Source organism: Sardina pilchardus, chromosome 12 (genome assembly GCF_963854185.1).
Source record: "Sardina pilchardus chromosome 12, fSarPil1.1, whole genome shotgun sequence".
NCBI classification, from domain to species: domain Eukaryota; kingdom Metazoa; phylum Chordata; class Actinopteri; order Clupeiformes; family Clupeidae; genus Sardina; species Sardina pilchardus.
The window spans coordinates 12,520,758-12,545,059 of record NC_085005.1 but is presented as its reverse complement, the minus strand read 5'-3'; the positions used below and the strand labels follow the sequence as shown (position 1 = coordinate 12,545,059).

The 24,302-nt window shown below is 43.4% G+C and overlaps 1 protein-coding gene across 1 annotated transcript; it reads right to left on the bottom strand.

Moving 5' to 3' along the window:
* Window positions 1-261: 261 nt before the first annotated feature.
* Window positions 262-23,724, bottom strand: asap2b (ArfGAP with SH3 domain, ankyrin repeat and PH domain 2b). The gene is made up of 28 exons (XM_062550776.1): window positions 23,247-23,724; window positions 18,592-18,664; window positions 15,135-15,280; window positions 14,259-14,333; window positions 14,029-14,078; window positions 13,003-13,132; window positions 12,745-12,830; window positions 12,468-12,543; window positions 11,651-11,737; window positions 11,444-11,547; window positions 11,203-11,272; window positions 10,959-11,046; window positions 10,540-10,588; window positions 10,133-10,302; window positions 8,749-8,882; window positions 8,512-8,606; window positions 7,889-8,081; window positions 7,345-7,430; window positions 6,689-6,804; window positions 6,418-6,485; window positions 6,015-6,122; window positions 4,537-4,807; window positions 4,163-4,270; window positions 3,594-3,828; window positions 2,527-2,588; window positions 2,273-2,355; window positions 1,830-1,949; window positions 262-1,072 (listed from the first exon to the last, which is right to left on the bottom strand). Exons 1-28 carry the CDS (start codon window positions 23,370-23,372, stop codon window positions 998-1,000), a joined length of 3,084 nt encoding a protein of 1,027 aa, XP_062406760.1. The 5' UTR covers window positions 23,373-23,724; the 3' UTR covers window positions 262-997.
* Window positions 23,725-24,302: the final 578 nt, after the last annotated feature.

Below are 24,302 nucleotides of genomic sequence, written 5' to 3'. Positions count from 1 at the left end.
TTGTGGACAGGAAGCAGGGGAGATAGATGTGCAGGTTTCTAGCCTGAGCTGCCGGGCGAAATCCAAATTTGCTGGTAGGTCAGGCAATAATTTACAAGCAATAAAACTTGCCAAGAGTGTCATCTGCCCTATTTAGAGTATGTGCCATCAAAATGATTTTGGAAATGTTATATAAAGTTACTCTTTAGGGGGGCTAGGGATCATGTGATCTATTTTGGGAGCTGTAGTGAAATATTCCGAAGACATTCAGTCAGTCACTGCTTATTTAAAGAAATGAGTTTAATGATCCTGTCCCTGAAGAATACAGGCGATTCACACAAACCAAAACAACCGTCTTTTTAGGTACGGTTTTTAAGGCAATACAATAATGTACAAATACTACAGTTGCTCTGCAACTTGGGTCAAAATCTCAAAAGTATACTAAAATGGGATGTGTTGCAGACAAAAGAACACTAGATCAATCAACTGCAAATAAAGTAATATGCCAAGACTGCCCCACTTGTTGACCTATGTTTGCATCCAAGATTTTCATGGCCCTGGCCACTATATCATGTATTGAACACTGAACCCTGAACCGGTAGGAAAAGACTAGAAACATGACCGTCTACAGGGTGTACAGTAGTATTTAGTGCCATTACAGTGTTCTTGCTCATCTTATTTTTATATGCAGTCTGCATGTGTCAATGGGGCATAAATCTCCATCAGGTTCTCACGTCGACTGAAAGCATGTGACAAACGTCTCTTCGACAATAGAACATAGAAAACAGACATTCTGCTGCTGAAAACGTTTTTGTATTAAGTAGAACGATGATCTCTGTACGATGTCAATTCTTATGGGGGAGAGGCAAAGACGTCTTATCCTCTGAGAAAACAAATGGTGTCTTTTGCGCATCCCTCTCTCTGCTTCTTGTTTTCTCTCTCGTCTTCTCTTTATCTCTCTCTCTCCCGTGCTTCCAATCCACATATAAAGTCCTGTGACTTTGATACTGTGAGGCAGTCACTCTGAGATGACGTGGACGAACGTGACGGGGAACGCTCCTCTGCGGTTGGGGTCTCCATCAATATGGCCGACCTGAGGGAGAAGAACTTATGGAGTTAATCTCTATTGCCATTTATTTATCCTTTTGTGGTTTTTATATCAGACACATTTATTCTATTCTTGCACTGGTAACATCTTTGTTTCAAAGTAATAAAAGCTACTGGATGCTTAAATTCCCCATGGGGAAAAAAAGCACCTGTCCATCCTCACATGGTGTCAGTTTCATGGAGAAAAGGGGAATAGTTTGGGGATGTGTGCAGTGATATTTTCAAATGCATGCTTAGTGCTGCCCTTCGAGTTGGGCCATTTTCATTACTCATAGCCAGACCCTGAATCTTTCAAGATTTGGGTCGCGATTTCCAGGCTAGTGGAAAGAGACACCCTGATTAGTCAGTGTCTGTTTCTGTACACGAGTGAGAACAAATGGGGTAGGTATGCATGTAAAATCTGTGTTCTTGAGAGAAAAACGTCACCAGGCAGGGTTGTTGTCTTGAGTCAGTAATTTGATTGTGGGTAAGCAATCAAGCGTATTAAAGCAACACTGTGCAGGTTTAGGTATTTTAGCTACCTCTAGAATCCCTGAGAGTCTCTTCTTCTAGAGCCTCTTCACTCTTCAGTTGCATGGATGGTTTTCTCGGTAGGACATCTATGCTCTATAGCTATGCTAGGTGAATGATTCGTCTAGTACAAGTTTGTTTACCATCAAATTGGCGTCGTAAAGGTGTAAATCTTGCATTGTGCGCCTTTAACATACACTCTGTGTCTGAGTCTTGAGTTTGCTCTTACTCACCCACCACTCCTGGTCCTCCTCTCCGTCCACCACGATCACCTCTCCCTCATTGAAGGTGAGCTCGTCAGGGTTATCAGCCTTGCAGTTGTAGATGGCTTTTACTCTCCGAGTCTTATGTTTCTGTACACACACACACACACACACACACACAGGTAGGTAAAAACTTTGACTAATGGTTGATGGTATGATTGCACGGCACATAAACATCACGCGTGGCTGACCGGACAGGATACGCCCCAGACCAGACACAGCTGAGTTCCAGAATTAGTGAAGTGAAATTAGTGACCCGTATGCTTCCTGCTGAAAGTGCACAACATGACACATGCGTCCAGCTCTTACAGGTGCGGCAACAAAAACGCGTGAATGCAAATGCAGAAGAACTCAGTACAACAGTAACACAGCTCTTCATGGGAACGACGGGTCATTTTCAGAGGTGTACTCACTGTGTGGACTGTCCGGGGTTTTGGGGTGGGAGGAGATGAAGGCCCCGGCTCTGTATTGGGCGGCAGAGCTGGGATGTCCTTAGCTACACGCATCAACAGGAGGTCACATCAGCCATACAGAAAGTCACCATTTTAGTTTACAATATTTGGTTTAATATGAAATACATTTGGATGTAACAAGTCTCAACATTAAAGGTTCAGACATGTTATTCACTGTGTTATGTAATTACTCTGAAAGATTTGTTTGTCAATACCTCGTCTGTCTAAAGGTGGGGGACGTCTAGCTGACCCTTTGGTGACACTGGCATCTAAATTGCTGCAAATAAAACAAAAGCCCAGTTACACTTGCATGCCAAGTATCATAAGAACGTGCTCATATACAGTTTTCCAGGCAAAGTCTCCGGATTTTTTCAATTTAATCCCATTGGCCCAATACTGTAATTCAAAATTGTGACTTTGTATTAGAAATAGAAAACCCATTGACTCAAAATGCCATTATACTGGCCGCCTTTATGCGAGTGGACAATAGACCAAAAAATGAAGAACCAGCTAAATCTGATACACTTGTTTGCAATGAAACTGTCAGTTTTGTCAGCACTATGCTTGGAGTCAAAGAAAACATGCAAACAATAGTAGTTTGGGGGAGGGGGTGCATTGTTAGTTCTTTCAAATTGAACTATTTTCCAGAAGGAGGAAGTGGGGATTTCCCATTTACTCTGGTGGTTATACATTACCACAGGATTGGAGCGGATCCAGTTTTCCATACAACAACACTGAATTGCGTATGGATACCCGAAAACCTTAAGAAAAGTGAAAGTGACCCGAATTAATTTGATGTAAACTGCTGTTGCTCATGTTTGGAAGTGTATAAATCTAATATAATCTCTGATAAGTATGTCAAATTGAAGAGATACTATTGTTAAGTTAAGATGTATATAGAGGCTTTATTTATGATTACCCCTTTCAAACTACGAAGGTTGGTCACTGACAGTGTCATTAGCAGTGCATTTGAGTCAATGGGTTGTCTGTTCTTTTTGACATGCATGTTGCTGGTATGCTACAGATGTGGTCATTTGGGCTTTGGTCAGGGATATCTGGAATTCTGCAAATTCACTGTTAAAAAATACAAATAAACCAACCCATGTAAACAACAAACACTAACTTACAGTATATACAGTTACAGGGTGACATAATGTCATGATAATGTAATGAAACCCAACACAGCCAACTTCCAACCACACACACCCAGGCACACACACACACACACACACACACACACACACACACACACACACACACACACATCCATGACGCCACATACCCGCTTGGTGATTTGGGCCCTGAGGGCCGGTGGGCCGGTGGAGGCGGTGGGGTGGGTTTGTAGGGGGGTGCCGGGGGCAGTGTGGGCGCTGGGGGCAGCGGAAGACGCGGAGCCCCGTGGGGAAGGGAGGGCAGCGATGGGCCGCCTGGAACCGGAGGCAGCGGTGAGATCTTGCCCTTGTTCACCGTCGCTGTTCTCTTGGAGACGGGAGGAGGTGGAGCCGGCGGAGGAACAACTGTGGGAGCGAGCGAGAACTAGATTTAGAGATTTTGGAGAACTATGGGCAACGCTACTTCACACGTCAACGCAAAAGGCCACTATGAGTAATCCATATGCCACCACATCCCCTAAAACCTCACACTCCACTTCAACTTAAGTATATATACTTTTTTCACTAACAACAACCCCTGAGTAGAACTAAACCCTGTCACAAAGGCCAAGGGTCTAAAATGAAAAAATAACAGATAGATAAAAAATTAAACATCAAATTCTCAAACGTTGTTACAGAGTGCATTTGTTTCACTGAGTGAGCCGTCTGTGAGACTGTGATTGCAGTTGGAGGCCCTCACCACTCATTGGGATGTATGTCTCTGGGTTGTAGGGGTCTGAGGCAGACCTTTGTCTCCCTGTGGACTCCATAGAGTTGGGCTTCCAACCTGGAGATCCTGCTCCTGCTCCTGCAGCACCACAAGCAAAACCACCAGTCAAACCAACCAACCAAGCATTTAGCAATATACTGTACACATCGAAACACACGCAATAACACCCAAATAACAGCAACACACACTGTAGCATCTTCCTGGACATCACATTACTGCTCTTCAGTCAGTCTAATGTAGAACAACATGAAGCTTGCCATCTCAGAACCATCACCATCACCACCACAGTCGCTGGCTGGCGGCTGGTGTCGAGTTCTGGCCTGTTGTCCTGAGCCGTGACATACCTTTGGCAGGGTTGCGTGGCGGCAGTGGGGGCACAGGGACGGCGATGCCCCCCGGCAGGCTCGGTGGACCGGGCGGGGGAGAGGTAACGTCCAACATGGTGCCGTACGTCTCGTTGGAGACGATGCTGGGGATGTAGCCTCGCTGGCGCTCCCTGCTGGCCACGAGCGACGCGGCGTCGCGGGCCAGGCAGGCCATGTTGGGCTGCTTGGGGCCAGCTCCCGGGACGAAACAGCTGACCGGGCGCTCCTCTCGCCGGCCCTGCGGGATGGGCTGCAGACCACAAGCGAACGCAAACGTGAGCTCTAACACGGAGCACAAGAACGTGCTCATGTACAATTTTCCAAGCAAAGTCTCCAGATGTCTCCAATCTAATCCCAATGGCTCATTACTGTAATTCAAAATTGTGTCTTTTTATTATGGTAGAAATAGAAAACTCATTGACTGAAAATGCCATTATACTGGCCGCCTTTATGCGAGTGGATAATAGACCAAAAAATTAAGAACCAGCTAAATCTGATACATTTGTTTACCTCCGCCAAGGAGGTACAGTATATGTTTTCATCGGGGACCGGCGTTTGTTTGTTTGTTTGTCTGTCTGTTTGTTTGTCTGTCTGTCTGTTAGCAAGATAACTCAAAAAGTAATGGATGGATTTCGATGAGATTTTCAGGGAAGGTCAGACATGACCCAAGAAAGAAACCATGACATTTTGGGACTGATCCGTAATTCTGTCTGGATTCCAGAGGCATTTATGTATTTAGCTTAGTGGTGTAATGGCATGGTATGGCCATGTGGTGGCGATCTGAATAGTTTCGGTTCAAATGTATGACAACCTAGGAAGAACAATGCAGGCGGAGGTGCCGGATAATAAAGGATACAAAAGGAAATGAAAAATATCAACACACAGTCTTCTTAGCTCTCAAAGGTGAATTCATTGTACAATTACATCACCTTTCGGAGCAAAATGGGTCTTTTGAGGTGAGCCATTTACACCGTAAAACCAGTTCACAGCTGTCTGAGAATCGAGGAAGAACTGATCTCTATTTCTCTATCTTTGCCCATTGTTTTCCTCTAATCAACACAATGTTCTCTATGCATGGCGGAGGACTACTGTTCATAATATGGGTGTAGGTGCACGTGGAAGTACAAGTGAAAAGGAGTGGTGTTGTTTGTGTTGCTGTTTGTTGTTTGTTACCTCTGCCAAGGAAGTTATGTTTTCATCAGGGTTTGTTTGTTTGTCTGTCTGTTTTTTTTTTGTTTGTTTGTCTGTTTGTTTCTTGGCAAGATAACTCAAAAAGTTATGGATGGATATCTATGAAATTTTCAGGGAAGGTCTGAAATGACCCAAGAAAGAAACTATTACATTTTGGGAGTGATTAGTATCACCGTCTGGATCCAGGAGGCAGTTATGTTGTCGCTTGGCGGAGGTTTGCACTCTCTGAGTGCTTTTCTAGTTTTCTACTCCGCCCGCCTACTCACCTTCTCCTCCATCTCCTCGTCGCTCTCGTCCAGGTCGTTGTTGTGGAGCCTCCACTCGTACTCCACGTGCACGTGCACGTTGAACTTGCCTGTCTGTACCTGTGTCAGCTGTCAATCACAGTAGAGGGAAAAACAGGATGTCAGATTGGAAGGGTGGGGGGGGGGGGTGGGGGGGGGGGGTGGAGAGGTGGGTAGATTGAGGTCAGTGTTGCGAGGGTGATAGATCTGTATCACTTTTGCTGGCTATGCAACTGATATACCCCTCACTGTACATGCCATCAACACACAGTAGTCAACATGACATGGCACTTTCCTAATCTTCCAATGTAACAGACTATTGCCTGACAGCATTAGGACAATCACGTCCATCACTCTCTCAACTCTACTGAGGTGAGGTACCCACCAGCTCCTCACACTGAGTGTGTCTGAGACGTCTGGCCAGATCCAGTGGAGTCTCTCCTGCTTCATTGGCTGAAAGGGCAGAAGAGAACGCAGCCGTGAGTCCATTCAGTAACGCCATACTGCTTGTTTTCATTCATTTCTATCTATTGGCGGATGTTCTTCTCCGCGAACGTATAGTCTGACTCTGCTTAGTGAACATTCCTCTCTGTGCGACGTTGTCGAAGTTCATCATCATCAATATGGTTTACTTCTCGACAGTCAGAGATGTCTACCTGTGGCGACTGAAGCCTTCCCCCTTAGCAACAGTTTCAGACATTCACTGTTGTCCGTCAGACAGCAGTAGTGCAGAGCTGTGCTGCCTCTGGCCGTCTGCTTGTCCAAGCTCGCACTGCACAAAACACACACAAACATCCATATTAAAAACACACACAAACATCCATATTAAAAACACATACAAACATCAATATTAAAGACACACACAAATATCTATATCAAAAACACAAACAAATATCCATATTAAAAACACACACAAACATCCATATGAAAAACACATACAAATATCCATATTAAAAACACACACAAACATCCATATCCACATGACCTAAGATTATCTAGAGTTTTGTATAATGACAATGTGTGTGCACTGCAGAGCCACACAGTGCATGAACCCAGAGTCAAAATATACTAGCAGTGTGATAACATATCATGGCTGTCAACAGCAGAGCAAAGGCAACAGGTTGTCAAAGTTCATTCAAAGATCTGTTATCACTGCAATTCATATCGACCTCATTTGAATTCCACTTCATTTCCCTCGCATACAGTATATCCTCCATCTTTTCCTTGTTACAGTAAGACACAACGTAGCCTGATGTTGCATAATGTTAAACCTTCCTCATAAACATGACCCTTTTGGGCTGCCGTAGTTTACCTGTTCTGAGCCAGGAAGTCCACGATGTGGAGAGAGTTCCTGTCCACCGTCCGCACGGCCAGGTGCAGTGCTGTCTCACCCTGCTCCTGGAGGGTCAGGGGAGGGGTTCCATAATGAGGGGAGAATAGAGGGCGGTTTAGTCCGTTTCAAACGTATCTGTGTGCGTGCGTGTGTGTGTGTGTGTGTGTGTGTGTTTGTGTGTGTGTTTGTGTGTGTTTGTGTGTGTTTGTGTGTGTATCAATGCAGCTGTAAAAACTGATTAGAACTCCCAAACGTTTCACCAAAATAATTATCCATGTTTTATCTCAAGAGTAGACACACTGTGCTTCATAAAGACTCTTTGTTATGCTTAAACACTAGCTCAGACATTTACAGCAAACCACCTAAACTCCCTCCGTAACCCAATGGGTACAATTTCACCCAAGAGGCCATAAAACATAAACGTACTGTACAACATTCCAGGAGATGATGCAAACCTGGCTTCTACCCAGCCCAGATATATGGAGTCGTCTACTCTACCGCGTGGAATGTGGCCCTCACTCACGTGCTCGTGTTGGCCTGGCGGGATGGCCTCCATGAGGTCCACTCCCTCAGCGAAGACCTGCAGCAGGGTGAGGATGTCGCGGGTCCGCACGGCCTCCCGCAGGGCGTGCTGTCGGGACGCGGCATCGGCGAATTTGCGCTGGGCGAACCGCTTCTCTGTGTACTTGGCCGTGATGTAGTCTTTCCTTGTCTGCCTGTGTGCCACAAGAGAAGAGCAAATAACATTCACATTACATTCTTCCAAACCCAATGTGCCATCATATTTCCATTCAGAAACAAATAGGTAATAAATGTACTATGTTGTACTAGGTTCTATAATTTACAAATTGCAACACGTACACAGAGTCACAGACATGAAAGTAGTAGGCCTACAGTAAATTGTTCAAAGCTAACAATAAGGTAATATCACACTTCCTTTTATGAATAGATAATGTACTAAATGTCATTTTTCACTCATAACTAATATCATCATCTGTAGGCTATACTAGTAGACATAACTAATGTAGCCTACAGATGACGAATAAAGCATAATAAATGCATTATAGACTATTCCATTGTTATTATACACACACACACACACACACACACACACATGTGCAGGGTGTGGCTTGTCTTGTCACTCACATGTCACTGGAGGGGTTGGGTTTGGAGACATTTTCTGCTGACAGATTAGCCTCCATGACCTCGTTGAAGACGGCATTCCCAATATTCTTAGCCAGCTGAGGGGGTGGCCAGAGTAGTACAGTATGTTACAACAACAGCTTTAATGGCAGTACAACACTCTTTAGTCGATTTCCCACATTGACATTGAAATCCATGCAAAGGTTCCACAGAGATTTTCAAGCGAGATTCTAGTCTCACCAAGAGTTCTGAGGTCCCAAGGACGTCTAATGTCAGAGACTGGATTCTGGAGTAGTGGACCCCCATCTCCCGATGAATTCCAGAACATTCAATACAGATCAACACTCCAAGATTGGTGGAAAGCCAGGTCGGATCTTAGGGGAAAATACATCAATACAGGTGAAAACATTAAATCCTAGACTTAATTGATACTTTGCAGCATGAATAACCGGACTAACATGCTCAACACCATAGTATATTCTCACCTGGGCACTAAAGCTTCCGGAGCATCAAAATAGACTTTAGAAATAAAGGATAGCAGTTCTTTTGTACACTATTTTAATTGCCCCATGGATGTTTCAGGCAAGACGCCCTTCTTGTGGCGATTTCACCTTTAACATCCGAAAGAAGTGACAGGCACTTTATGGAACAGGTAGCACTTTAAGCACATCTTCCTGGTGTCAAATGGCATGTGAAAAAACAAATCTACTAGATGTTTGAATGAGAGAGGCTTCAGATTAAGAGAAAAGAAATGTGCCACACTGCTTGCTGCATGGTACAGCCGGTTTATTTATAAACCAACGTCTGTCTGTCTGACATTCACTAGAGACACTGTTGTAGAGGGCACAGCATATTTATAATGAGTTCGAAGCAGGAAGTGGTGACCCACCGAATACCCTTTTTAACTAACATACACTATATCGGTCAGGACACCCAACTGGCAGTTTCCTGCTTCAAGCTCGTTATACATAAGTTTTCTTTTCTGTTACTTGGACCTTGAGCAGCACAAAGGAAGCACCTGTAGGGCCTACCAGTATAATCTATCAAGGGATTGCAGTCTCCTCTCTATCTTAGGGGGGGAGAAAGGCTGAGAGACAGACGGACATCTTTACCCTGTGTTTTCTCATTTCATATCTGAGACACTGAAATGCTTCTGAGACACAAACAAATATCCAGGGGAGGTCCTGCTATTGTATCATCACCTCTTCATTTGACCTGACAGGCAGCCCAACTCACAAGTGAGCGATGACAGGCTAGTTACGCTACATCCTCCCGCTGGAAAACCCCCCGTAGCACCTGCCTGTCAACACTAGTGGCTACAGTCTGATGAGACGGCCTCCAGGAAATAAACCAAATCAAACACGCTTTTACCCCCAGAGGGCCTTGTGGCTTGAAATAGAAACAAAACAATGCACCATCATTCACTCTGGCCCCAGGCTTTTGATAATAACAGGTGTGTTACCATTTGACTGAAGCTTTTATCCAAAGCGACCTACGTCAGTTATTACAAAGGCATTACCCCAAACAACGCCCATTAACTATCATCATTCTCTATACTAGCAGTTGACCTAGGAAACCAAAACAGTATTGTTTTCTTCCTGGGAAACCCTGAAGAGTTTCTTACCGGCTGCTCCACAGTCACAACACTCGCTGTTGCCGCTCATCCTTTTGACCTCCTCGACGATGGCGCGGGTCAGCTCTTGGACGATGTTGTTCTCGCCACTCTCCTCAGGGTCACCTTTGAAAGCGTTGTTCAAGGCCTCCTCCTTACTGTTCTGTAGTACTGAGATCCAACTTCAGACACAAAACAATCATAATGTCCATCAATCAATCCATCTATGAAATCAATCAATCAATGCAATGTAAAAACAGATTGATAGACAAAACAAGTATATTATTTTTTTTAAAAAAAGAAAAAAAGAAAGAAAAGAAAGATACAATGCAAATGGTAAGAAACAGAACGTAGAACATAGAACATAGAACATAGAACATAGAATACAGAACACAGGACACATGCTCAAGGCCACTTACATCTGACACTCTCCTTCGTCTTCTGCCTGGAAGTGATATGTTCTGTCATCTGGGTGACAAAGGGGAGGAGAGAGCAACAGTGTTAACTTAATAGCAGACCCAATACAGGAAATGATGGGAAACATCATGGAAGTATCATCTTTGGACTTTATGTGCTTCTTCTGCTTCACAGACATTGATACGGGTCCATTCAAATGGAGATGATGGCTTCAGTAGCCTGACATTTTACCAGTGAAGCAGCTTCACTCTGACTAGGTTTGTGTGGAAGCTTTGGTGATAGACCTCTGAAGTTCACCTACAAAATCTTCGGAGGGTACTTACGATTTTTTAGCATCATATGACAGCTTTGGCTTCGTTTTTGTAAGCGAACTTCAGAGGTCTATGGCTGGGTAAAATATGTGTAAAGAATGGAATCTCACGTGAGATCAGGTCAAAGCTCTTCTTCTCATCTGGGTTGTGCTTCACCTGACAGGTCAGCAGGTTCAATTTGGCGGGTGGTCTGTTTGCCTAAATTAGAACAGTTGATTAAATATACATGTGATATGATTAAGGAAACTGGGTGCATTAAACTGCGATATGGTATAGTATGTATCATCAGATAGATTGTGTAGGTGAGAGCAGCTAGAGAATGCATAGTGCTCCTCACTTTGAATGTGTTCTTACCGTTCCGTGAGATATGGTGAGGAACCCGTTTCGCACAGAACATTTCCTCTTCTGCCAGACCCTTCGCAGACTGGACAAGAAGCAGACAGTGAGTGAGAGAACTGATCAGTGTGTGTGTGTGTGTGTGTGTGTGTGTGCGTGTGTGTGTGTGTGTGTGCGTGTGTGTGTGTGCCAACATCATCTCCCTTCCTGGCAATGGATAGCACAGTTATAACTCATGATTCCACAAAGGTCCACCTACCCTTCACTTCTCTTGGACAGCATTCCAGAACGTTCCGTCCCGTGGGCCTTGTTCCCCTGGAGCTGATGAAGACTGTAGCCAGGATTTTGTTTGGATTGGGCATCCTGGTAAAAGAGCCAACCCGATAACAACAAGTGAACCACTGGGAACATTTAAAGAGAGACATTACTCATTTCTCCAACGTCTTCTTCAGAAAACGGCACTCACCTCCTTTGCATCTGCCTGCAGGGAGGACTTGAGCGCATCCCGGAGCTGTGCCAACTGCTTCCTCTCCCCGTCCTGGCTCTGCTTGATCTGTCACAGAGCAAATCATAAGAGACACACATACTGTAACACACATGTTGCGGTGCACACTTTGTTTACATCCAATGCCTTGTGCCATGGCAACAGCTGAGATGTTCATTCTCGTTGCCATAGAAGAACACTGTGAATTTACTTCTTGCTTGCTGGGACTCTCAAACAATGAGAGTTTTAATGCCTGTCAGTTTAGTATTGATATGTGTTACACATCTGCAAAGAAAGTATAGAAGCACAACACAGACACTCCACCACTCTTTTGACTACTTCACTCCTTCCACAGGCAGAACCCATGCACTTTCTTGGCACCTTTCAGTTCTCTTATCAGTGTGTTGGCAAAGCCTGCTGGGTCGACCGCAGACTAATTTCAGACTGTGTTTCCCACGTGAGGTTTTGGACTGAGTACTATATATGGCCATGAGTGGCCCTATCTGCCTTTTCGAGAGGCCATTTACTACAGTAGCATCTCTCCTTAGCATCTCCCCAAAGCACAATCTCCTCTGACATAAAACAAAATCCAATCAAAAAAGGACAGTCCAATTCCATTCCACTAAATTCCTTGTGCATATTCTGTGAATTTGATTATAAAGAATCGTTTTTTTACAAGTAAAGGATTGTGCAAAAGGTCATGTCGTCATTAGCTTTAACAGCTTATAATAATAATAATAATTTAAAAAAAAAACACTGACATCGTTGCTCTTTTCAACAATACAATCACCCGACTTACTGCTGAGAGGTCTGTAGAGAGCTTCTCCATGGTAGGTTTGAGGCTATCCACCACCTTCAGACCATCTTGGAAGAAGCTGTGACATTAAAGGTAAACATTCTCACTGTAATTGCACTGATGAGGTGCAGTCACACATCATAAATGACCAATATGCATTCCCTAATAACACAATGAGGAAGTATAGATAGATAGATAGATAGATAGATAGATAGATAGATACTTTATTCATCCCAAGTGACATTCTTATAACAGGATGGAAATGAACACTGTGGCTTACTTGCACTGTGCATGGAAATACTTGATAAGGTTCTGGAGAAGATCCACGCCTTTCTTCACTTTGATTTCATTCACTTTGAGAAGATACTGAAATACAGACGAAAGAAATGGGCATAAATATTTTCCCTTTCCAAAGGTAATATTTTTTGGCAAAGCAATCCACACCCTGCTATTTGGTTTACTGACACAGAAGGATTTCAATCAGCAGGGTAATTCTGCCCCTAGTGGCTGGAGGGTGTACTACAAGCTTGACCAGTACCTCGCACATCTGCAACTGGAAGATGCGTCTCTCCTTTTCCATCTCCTCGGCGATCTCTCCTCCACTGAACTCCGTTCGGATCATCCCGTGCTGCTTGGCATGCTCACGCTTCTCCTTCTCAATCTTGTTGCTATGTAAGGGGTCAAAGAGTTGGAGGGTCAAAGTTCATGTTGAGGTATACACTGCTCACAAAAAGTTAGAGATATCTGGCTTTTGGTGAGATTTGTGGAAAATGGAAAATGGAAAAAAGGTCAAGCTACAGGTCAATAAGGACCCTCTTTTGAACAATATCCAGCATGGCTTTAAACCTCTCAGATTTTCTATGACAACATCACATTTCAACAGGAGTCAATAAAACACAGAACACATAGCTGAAACATGAAGCCACAGGTCAAGCTACTTCACATGCCCACACACATAAAAGAAGCTAAATATGCATCTGGGACTATGCCAACTGTCGGCTTCTTGTTTTGCAACCCTGTGGAAAAGGGGAAGTCAGAGACCGAAACAAAGCCCTTATTTAAATCCCGCTGACTGTCTGACCGAGTGTTGACACAAGGCCTGGCCCTCTACCTGATAACCGTGGACTTGTTATAGTGCCACTAAGATCATCCAAGAGGGTTTATGTAAGGGTGTGAGTGAGTGTGCTTTTTCCATTTCATGAGACTAATTAAAGTGAGCTTTAGCTAGTGGACAAAAGCATTTTGTAGAACTCAAATATTGTTGTTTATGAGTCATATTTTCACTTTCACACAACACTTCATGATGTCTGCATAAAGCATAAATCTAACTTACGTGATTTTGTTTCCTTAGGCTAGTTAAACCATATGAATTGCTTGTTCTTGTCTATGGTAGGCTAAGGCTACTGAACAGTTAACACTACATTGACTACTCTATAAACTGAAGTGTAAACCACACTCAGCTTGTATGCCTTGTCAATAGACACTGAACTGAAACTTTGGTCAAAACCAAAGTGTTTGACTGCTTGCCAGAAGTAGAAGCAGAAGAAAAACCATTATGTCTTACACTTTTGTATCATAGTCCTTCCAGGCTTTGTCGAAAGGCTTTTTCAAGTCCTGTGAATATCACATATAAAAAGAGAACATAAATATTACATGGAGCCAGAAGCAGAGGGATAAAAAATAAGAACATAGAGGTTGTATTTAGCCATATAAGGTGTGTGCTTGAACTGTTTCACTATTAACTTGTCCTGATGTGAGCTGATGAGAGCAAAAGGACACAACTGAACCACATACCCCCTTCACGCCTTTTAAGTCTCCCTTAAGCAGACTGTCCAAAGGGAACGTGATGATGTTGTTCATATTCTGCAGCTGCAAACAGAGAAAGACAGTGACTGTGACTTCAGCTAACCCCGTGCTTTCCTTTACCAGGCTTGAACATGCTATATCAGACGGAAGCAAACGTGTTAGCATGAAGTCTAAAAAACAGTTGACTTCCTCACAACTGTGCTACATTAAAGGTTTAGGTGAGATTACACCACACAACCCCCGTTAGCTCTCCTCACACAACTATAAAAGATAAACGTCTAGATCTAACACAGATCACAGCTACCACAGTTAAAATACATAGTGACGGGCAGATTACACAGTAGGCAAAGCACATAACACATTTATGTGGGTGGGGTCTCCACTCTCCACACAAGTCAGTGAAAAGGAAAAACAAGATTCCTATCTTTTTACATGTTACATTGTGATCAGGACAAATGAGCAAGTTTTTGAATGATCAAATACAGTGTGTGGGTACAATATGCTGTGATGTAGTCGAATTTATACTATGTGATAAACCCCAAATATTAATACCTCCTTGCCTATTGTAAGTGGGTATACTGAGATGGTGATGCTTTTTAAGTGGGTGTACTGCATAGTCCTGCATATCACGTAGACTACACTGATCAAATACCCTCATCCAAACAACAAGCTCTTTTGTCCTTGTACTTCTGTTAGGCATCTTTGATGGCAATGAAAGATACAGGAATCTGGAGAGGCGATAAAAGGTAAGATCCTAAACCAGGTGAGACATAACAAGTGAAAGCGAACGGCCAATGGGGAGAGAAAATGAGAACAAGGGGGGGAAAAAAGAGAAGTGAAGCTCAGCCAACAGTAACCTCATACCAGGTTTTTGAAGAGGGCAGTGAGCTCTTTTGTGAACACAGCAAACTTGAGGAAGGCCGAGCCCACGTCGGGGTCATCTCTGTACACGCAGTTCTCCCCAAACTTCTCCAGCGCCTGGATATACTGCTCCTCATTGTCCACGTGTGCTGCAACGACAACCAATCACAAAGTGGCATTGAGAGCTTTGTGTCCACTAGAAGAGACACGGGATCAAGCAGCACACTAACAAATACCTGGAGGAGAGATGAAGTGATAAAACAATACATGTAGTAATACAGTATGTAGGAATGTATGTAGTAATATAGCCTCCATCCACACAACTGCATCAGATAACAATACTGCATCTTTACTCCAAGTTTACTTACTTGAAATTCTATACTGTGAGAGCACAGCATAGCACAGACCATATTCTTAGCTATGGGACAATATATAAGGCATTGTGGTGCACTGTTAAATCGATTTCAAACTTATTTTGGGTGATATTTCAACGAAACATCAACGCTATCTAAATTTAGAATATGAACTAAGAGGCTGGTCATATGAGCATCATGTGGCCACTTCTGCACTGAACATTTGTGAGAAAACAGGCCATCTGGAAAAAAAACATGAAGTGAAGCAAAAATAGGAAAACGTTCACTATGACCACCTCATCCTGTAATAAAACAAATGGAAAGTCTGTGACGCTCGGACCATTGTTTACCTCAGGGCTAAAACGGTGCTTGAACAAACAGCGAAGGGCATGAAAACCCACAATGGCCACACATCCACCTACACACACATCAAAGTTATGCCACCACAGGCCCTCGTTGCAAAAGCGCTCACTAATGCCCCGGGGCACTTTCTAATCTGTGGAATGTGTAAATTGTTCTGCTAGCGCTAGGCTGCTCAGGGTCAAAGCTTAAGGGACCGTGACCTAGTAACCCAGCCAGAACACAAAGGGTCTGGCTGTGGAGAACCACCAGAGAGCACATTAATAGCTGGAACTGAAACTAGAGGTCAGTTACGCCAGAGCCGTGATGGGAGTCACAAGATAAACAGAAGCCTGCAGCGTGGTAGCAATCTCGCATAGGCCTACTGTACACAGACGACACGTGGAACGTTTGTTTCAGTGCAAGCATCTCCCCAACCTAAAAGCATTTGGAGCATTGGAGATTGTTCATAATTGTTCTTAATTGACTCATGTTTTGCATGGGAGATTAGACCTATCCACAAGCACTATGACTTCCCATTACCTAGACAGGCCAAAGGGAAAAGCAACCTGTTCACTTGTTACAGTTGTAGGCTTCATCATTAGCTTAGCATGGGGTGTCATGGGGCGCTGTGGCGCAGCAGGCTACAGCGTCCATACCATTTACGGGTCCGAGTGCCCACGGGGACCCAGGTTCGAATCCGGCCTGCGGTCATATCCCGATCCCACCCGTCTCTCTCTCCCACTTGTTTCCTGTCAACCTCTTCACTGTCCTATCATAATAAAGGCAAAAAGGCCAAAAAATATACTTAAAAAAAAAAAAAAAAGCATGGGGTGTCATAACACAAAGCGAGTACGTGTAGGACTTTAGTCAGCTGCTTGTGTACAGATGCATCATAAACGTGCACTGATCTGGTCCTCCCACACCTGGAGTGGTAAGTGAACAAAGCATTTACAACAGATTACTCAGGTGTTTATAGAGTGGAGTCCATCGTCATTTCCTGAGAATGACAGCGTAAATAGCTGGCTAGAGGCTGATGTGAACCTTGTTCTGGATTACAGTGGAGGGCTTTGCACAGACCATAGTGGGATTTAGGAGAGGAGTTGTGAGGACACTGAGGACTGTAAAAGAAAGAGAGAGAGAGAAAGGCAAGGTGAGAAGAGAATGTCTAAAGAGATAACTGACAGAGTTGGGGGTGAGTGGAGTGTAATAGATGAAAGCTCGCTGACTAGACGCTGAGAGCAGCAGAGATGTAAAGGAGCTGAGGAGAGAGACCTGTCCTGACAAGTCGTCGTTCGGGTTGGTAGAATGAGCGGAATGTGGAGTGACCGTTTTCTCTGTCTCCTCCTTCCCTTTTTCCTGTGTTCTTTCTCTGCCTCTCTATTCCCCACTAAACATTAGACGCCCGATGGACGTGCAGATCATGTCTATATTGCGAAAACGACATAGAAAAGACGTCGTTTGGACGTTGGTATATGGACATCCTTCACTCTCCTGATTATGGCTCAATATCTTCTGAAATGAATTGAAATCACACAATTACTACTCCTAGAGCAATCCAAAAATCATTAGTTGTCACTCTATTAGCACAGTGAGTGAACCACTGCCAAGATCACTTTGAGGGATTGGGAACAAGATTGGCTGCATTCAGCTATTTTTGATAATGAAAGTATGGCTCAGTGTCAGAGGGGATACATAAGTGGATAAACATAATTGATCATTACGAAGGTACTTTACAGAACACGTGTTCAACAGTGCAAACCAATAATGAAGTTGTTACAGGCTACTATTAACACAGAGGTACCTAAAAACAGAGGCACTGGCTACAGGACCCATATTTGGGCCCACAAGCCCACAGGGGCCGAGACTCGAGTCTGACCCAGTGAGATGGGAGTTTAAAATGAGTTCATTTACTAGAAAGAGACTGTCACATGGCAAAAAGCTTAAAGTGATGACAAATCTGTGTGGAGAGCTGCTGCTATAGCTGGTATGGCTGAGGAAAAAGCGAACTTGCATAGTGTGTCAATACATGAGTAACAAACTACAACACATGAGTACAAACATACAACATGTGTTAAAACCACGCAAGAAACTTGAAGAAGTTTTACATTTCATGGACGGAAACCATACCAACTCTGTCAGTCTTCCTTGTTTGTGACAATCATCCAATAATGAAAAACAAGTGTGACTAATGGAGCAATAGATCCAATATTGACATTCTAACTATTGTATTCTGAATTCTGACAAACAGTTATGATAAAACATATGTATAACTTTCAAAGATGAAAAGTATCACTGACAGTTTTCATGCAATATGATAATGTTCTGTTGTCAGCAAATGGCTGGCAAAAACAATTATATTACTCCTGAGATGATTATGGCAACACTATTTTGCATCGATAGTAGCATTTTTGCATGCTGTTACAGTTATTACTGTAGCGTGCCCTATCTTACACTGGCTGCTTTCAAGAAACCGTTAATACTATTTCTCTGACAGACAGACTAGCTGGCTTACTGACTCAGTGACTGCTCACAGAATGATTACCCAAATCAGATGAGGGGTCACCCTTTGGACACAAAATAGTGACTCAGAATAGAGTATTCAGCATCCTAATTATGCTGTGTGAGTTTGTGTGTGTGTGTGTGTGTGTGTGTGTGTGTGTGTGTGTGTGTGTGTGTGTGTGTGTGTGTGTGTGTGTGTGTGTGTGTGTGCCTGTGTGACACTGGGTCTAGGAAGTGGTGAAGCAGAGTCCCTTCCTGGCACTTACTCAGACCAGAGCTGCTGATGGACTTGACTGACTTCTTGATCTTGTGCAGAACACCTCGGTCCACATCCAAAGCCTGACAGGATGACAGACAGACAGAAAGAGAGAGAGAAAACAAAGGCACATAATCACTGAAGGATAACACTAGGAGAAGGTGAATCTGACTTGGAGGATATAACACCCCCAATTACAAATACTTCCATAACAGTCTCTCATACAAATGACAAGTTTATTTTAAAGGATGCATGAAACACCCAGAAATAGATAATTTCCCATAACAGATAACAACAACATTTGAGCTTATTTGTAGACCAGAAAGGATGGGCTCCTCATTTCTGCTATTCTTTTACAGGCATCCACCCACTCATACACACAGACACACACAAACATTTCTATTCTCTGTCTGTCTGGCATTCCCACCTCAATAGACCTACTGCTCTGTCAAAAACCCTCTCTAATCTTCTCCCGTATTCTGATTCACTGAATAGGAATTCTCTCTATCAGGGGATTTTACATGTTGCTTGCTAGCTTTACCCTGCCCTACAGCTGCTGTTTCCACAGCAACAGAACTGGCACAGCACCAGGGCAACCCCGACTGCGGCCATACCCCCCAGCCACAGGCTGGCCTGGCATGCCACGCTGCTCGCAGCTACTATCAAAACACGGCCAGGCGGGGTGGGGCACCCATTCAGTTACCGCGGAAACAACTGCGTGGGAAAAGCCCAGCTGTTGTTGCCTCTGATAAGTCCTCAGTGACTTCCCACACAGACACACACACACACACACACACTAAAGTTAGTGTCATTCTCTCCCACACAGACACACACTAAAGTTAGTGTCATTCTCTCCCATTCACGACAAAGGGGAAATGGAGTGAGACATGGCCTTGGAGCAATTATTTGCCAAATGTGATGTACTGTTATGTAATCAATAACAACACGCACATGTTTTCTAATGATGACATTTCCAAAACAATTCAGCACTTCTTTCTTCCCACACCTGTTGTGCATATGACTTTACAGTGTGTGCTGTGGACCAAGTGGTGAGCAGTGTGGGCTGTGCACATCCTTCATCAATAACACAAAAATACATTTCACTTGAATGCAGAGGCGCATAAGTGTTAAAGGCACTGTTTGCATTTTTCATTTTCCTGTGGAACAAATGTGGAACTCCTCACTGTGGAACTTTCACAAACACACACTGTCTCATCTGCTTGTATGTCTTAGAAGTACACAGTCCAGAATAAAACAGATCAGCATAAAACAAAACTGTGTTTATTTTTTTTTACAGAACACAGCTTGATGTTTATCAGTCTCTGTCACGGTCATTGAATCCTTCCAGGCATTCTGATATTCTCATAAATCACAGTCATCCAATCACTCCCAGACACACCGCAGTGTTGGGAAGAACTGATAGAAAGGATAGCCAAGCTAAGCATGTCTGTGAAGTTACACCCTGTCTGTGCGTATGCAACATGTATGAATCAGACTATCGCTATCTGTCACCTATCCATCTCACTCCTGTGAGTATCACTGACTAAGCTCTGAGACTGTCTGACGTCCACTTACCTTCTGTTTGTTCAAAAGCAGATCTCTGTTAGTAATTGTCTTATTAACTGACATAATTAGTGACTGAATGATTCAATGATTGTGTGAGAGATGATCTGACAAACTAATCAAACTGACCAGGACAAAGGTCCCGTGTGTTGTTGTTATGGAGGTTCTCTACATTGAGAGAGCTATGAAAACAAAGACGCAGACTTCAAAACAACTCTCACAGGACATAATGGGCCGTCTGAAAATTGATGTGGTCTCCATAATAATGAAGAAAAAGATCAATGCAGACAAACAGAAAAATATAGAGAGGGAGACAGAGGGAGAGACAATTGATGCTGATTGATGCTTTGGCAATATATTGCATTTACATTCATGCCAATAAAGCTTTTGAATTTGAATTAGAAAAATTTGACAAAGAGATATTGAGAGAGAATGAGAGGGACAACTTACAGTAAGAGTAGGCCCATAAATAGGTGTTTTTATAAGTTTTTGTTGTTGTTTTATATAAGTTTCTTTTTCTACAGTATACAGTAGTACTGCTGAACTTATTACTGTCATTTTCTACTCTTACATAAATAGGCGTTTTTATAAGTTTTTGTTGTTGTTTTCTATAAGTTTCTTTTTCTACAGTATACAGTTGAAGGCTATTGCTGAACTTATTACTGTCATTATCTACTAGGTATTTTTTTTATAAGTTTTTGTTGTTGTTTTGTATAAGTTTCTTTTTCTACAGTATAATAGCCTACTACTGCTGAAGCTATTACTGTCCTTCTAACATAATTTACGATCTACTATTTTGATATTATTATTATTATTATTGTTGCTGTTTTTGCAATTATTGCATTTGTATCCCCTTACCAATGTAAAGTTGATTATTAACATGTTATTCTTGTAGCTTTGGCAACAATGACTTGACACATTCATGCCAATAAAGCAATATTTGATTTGATTTGATTTGATTTGAGAGCGAGCGAGACAGAGAGAGAGAGAGAGTCCTACAGGTTGGGACAGGAACCCTACAGTCAGTGCAGAGGTACAGGCTGAGACAAGAGTGAAGGAACGGACCGCCAGAGAGCATGCTGGGAAACCTGCCGACCCTTGCCCTGAGGAGCTATCCCACAATTCCCATCTTCTGCTCAGATTAAAGAGAAGGAGGGAGGGAGGGAGAGAGAGAAAGAGAGAGAGCTTCAAAGGCAGGCCTCAGCAGGAAGCCAAAGAGAGAGCAGAGCTGACCCGTAGGACTGGAAGTGGGAGTTCCTGCTGGGGTTTAAGTATTCAATAAGTATTTGTGTGCAAATTTGCGTGTAAGAAAGAGAGAGAGAGCGAGACAGAGACAGAGACAGAGAGAGAGAGGGGGAGAGTGAGAGAGGGAGAGAGACAGAGACAGAGAGAGAGATAGAGAGAGAGAGAGAGAGAGAGAGAGAGAGAGAGAGAAAGAGAGAGAGAGAGAGAGAGAGAGAGAGAGAAAGAAAGAAAGAGAGAGCCTGCACCCACATGTTTTATGTGTCTGTGGTTGGAACATGAACTGAGTGTAGGGAAAACAGCTATCAGCTATGATACTCCTTCACCATAAGATAATAAGTGTACGTGAATGTGTGTGAATGTGTGTGTGTGTGTGTGTGTGTGTGTGTGTGTGTGTGTGTGTGTGTGTGTTTTGTGTGTGTGTGTGTGTGTGTGTGTGTGTGTGTGTGTGTGTGTGTGTGTGTGTGTGTGTGACACAGAGAGAGAGAGAGAGAGAGAATGATGATACTGTTGATGCTAAGCAGCAGTTTGTCATGTGACGAGGTTCCAAGCCACATCATCCCCAGTCTGTGTGTCATGTCTCTCCTGCCCGCACCACACAGCTCTGTGTCTCTGTTTACACAGCGGGTGTGCTGGCCAGGGAGCTCACAACAACCTGCCTGGTGCATAGCTTAGCAGCCGGACCTGACTGCAACCAGATATATGACTGCTTTACATCTAAATGACCACATTTGTTTATTATAACGGGACTTCCTTGTGTGCTTGAGTGTGTGTGTGTGTGTGTGTGTTTGGGGGATGGGGGGTGTTGAGACAGATCCTGTGTGCTCTGTGCTGATGTTGTAATACTTCAGGCAGAGCTGCAAACAAGAAAGGCATAAGGCATTCTTAGGGCATCTGAAGCCAGATGATTCCAGTGGTCACTTCCTTTGGCTTCATGGCACTTAAAACACAAAGAAAATGCCAAGCTCAACCAAGTCCAGATGCCCAAGATGCCCGGCTGCCTCAAGTGAAATTAAGCTGTTAACCCTACTCTTAACTAATATACATAGGCAGTAGTTTAATATTCGCAAGGAGATGATTTGACCTTATGAAAGTGTTGTTTTCACAAGTTCACTTAATACCACATGGTGTTAACCGAGTGTACTTTGGACTTTAAAGTGCCTTGCAGTTTCTTACACACTGGAAGTGACTGGAAGTGCCCGATCTTTTCAGAAGTGAAACCGGCAGATCTAAGCGAAACTCTCTTCTGTGCTGGGAGTGGATAGCTGATTTCTTAATTCCTCTGTCCAACTCAAAACAAACCAGAATCTCAGCATTTACGCATGTACAGTTTCAACATATGCTACTTCAAACGCATACAGATAGAGTGAGTTAGGGTAATACGCATTATATTGTTCTGAACTATCCATTTAATGGCGCCTAGACATGTACAGACTCGTAGTAATGTTATAGCAACGTTTTAAAACTGTTGCTCAAAACTGGAGATATTCGCCGAGTCGCTTATGCCAATCCACTTTGGAAAGTAAAAGTAGAATTTGTGAACTGTTACAGACTAGCATGGATTGCCGCAATTCAGCATGTCGTGCTTTATCCAGAGAGGACGAGGTATAGCCTACACCTCAACAAGTGAAGGATGAGGGTCAAAGTTTTAATTTCACAAGCAGGAAGTAATGTTCCTCTCTTATGCAGTCACAGCTGATTGCAAGTCATTCCAGAGCGGGATTGCTTAAGACAGTTATAGACAGTCAGAGAGAGCTGCATGCCTGCTTTCAGCGTGGACGCACCCAGCCGCACCCCAGAAACAACTCTTTCCCATGGGTGTCAGTGAGCTTTCACATATAGCACACGAAACCAACTCACCTCTTCCAAAGCGGTCACTGTATTCCGACAGTTGGTCATCCGAGTAGTAAAAATTGAGGTTGTGGGGGCTTTATAATCCTCATTGGTAATGTCCATAAACTCCACAACGGAGACCCGGTCAGACATGTTAAAGCCTTATGTATGGGTCCGGTTCCGAGACTGGATGATAGCAAGAGTATCCAATCGTGGCCAGCGGTGACCTGGTATCCAGATCCCGAGGTGTTCCACAATGTTATCTCAGGTTAGACATTCCAGCAGAGACGCATGACCCTCTCGCTGTGCGCAATGAGAAAAATCTGCCCTCCGCTCGTCTTACGCAAAACAAAATAAATATAGAGTAGGCTAAACGAAAGTCACAACAATCGCCGGGCAGACAATAGAATACGCTTCCAGAATGTGCAGTTCATCCGACTTCAGAGTAGGTGATTGTCCTCTTCAGTTTGAGAAGTATCGCGTAGTGTAGCCTAGTCTACTTCTGCCACTGTCAACTCGCAAGTGCTGAATTGGATTCCACGGGACTAAGGAGAAGACAGCTCAACCAATAGGAGGCCTTGAACGATCCATACGTGAAGAATACTTTGTGTTGGCGGAGCAACTCCATCAAACCATCACCATCACCACTATGAAAATGTCATTTTTGTATTCACTTACCCTCGCCGTTATTAGTACTTTTACGCTAGGGTATGGTATAGGCTAAGGATATCTCTAATGGCACAGGAGATATCACTGTGCCATCACATGTTACACTTCCACACCAACCTAAACCAGAGACTTTCTAATGGGGACACAGCATTCAAAGAATCCTCCACAGAAATACGATTAGTTTGTAACGCCAATATGGCAGTCATCATCATGGGGGAAAGGGTCTGATATTGTATCCTTATTTATTCTTACAAAAATCTATGTTTCATTTGAGCAAAACTTTGCAGTAATTGCGACATTTAGTTTTGCAGCAACAGTGAGAAATTGAAGGCTACTCGGGTAGGTTTGAGTTCAGGATCGATGACACAATATTGACATCTAGTGATGGAAAATGGAAGCGTATCTTACTAACTT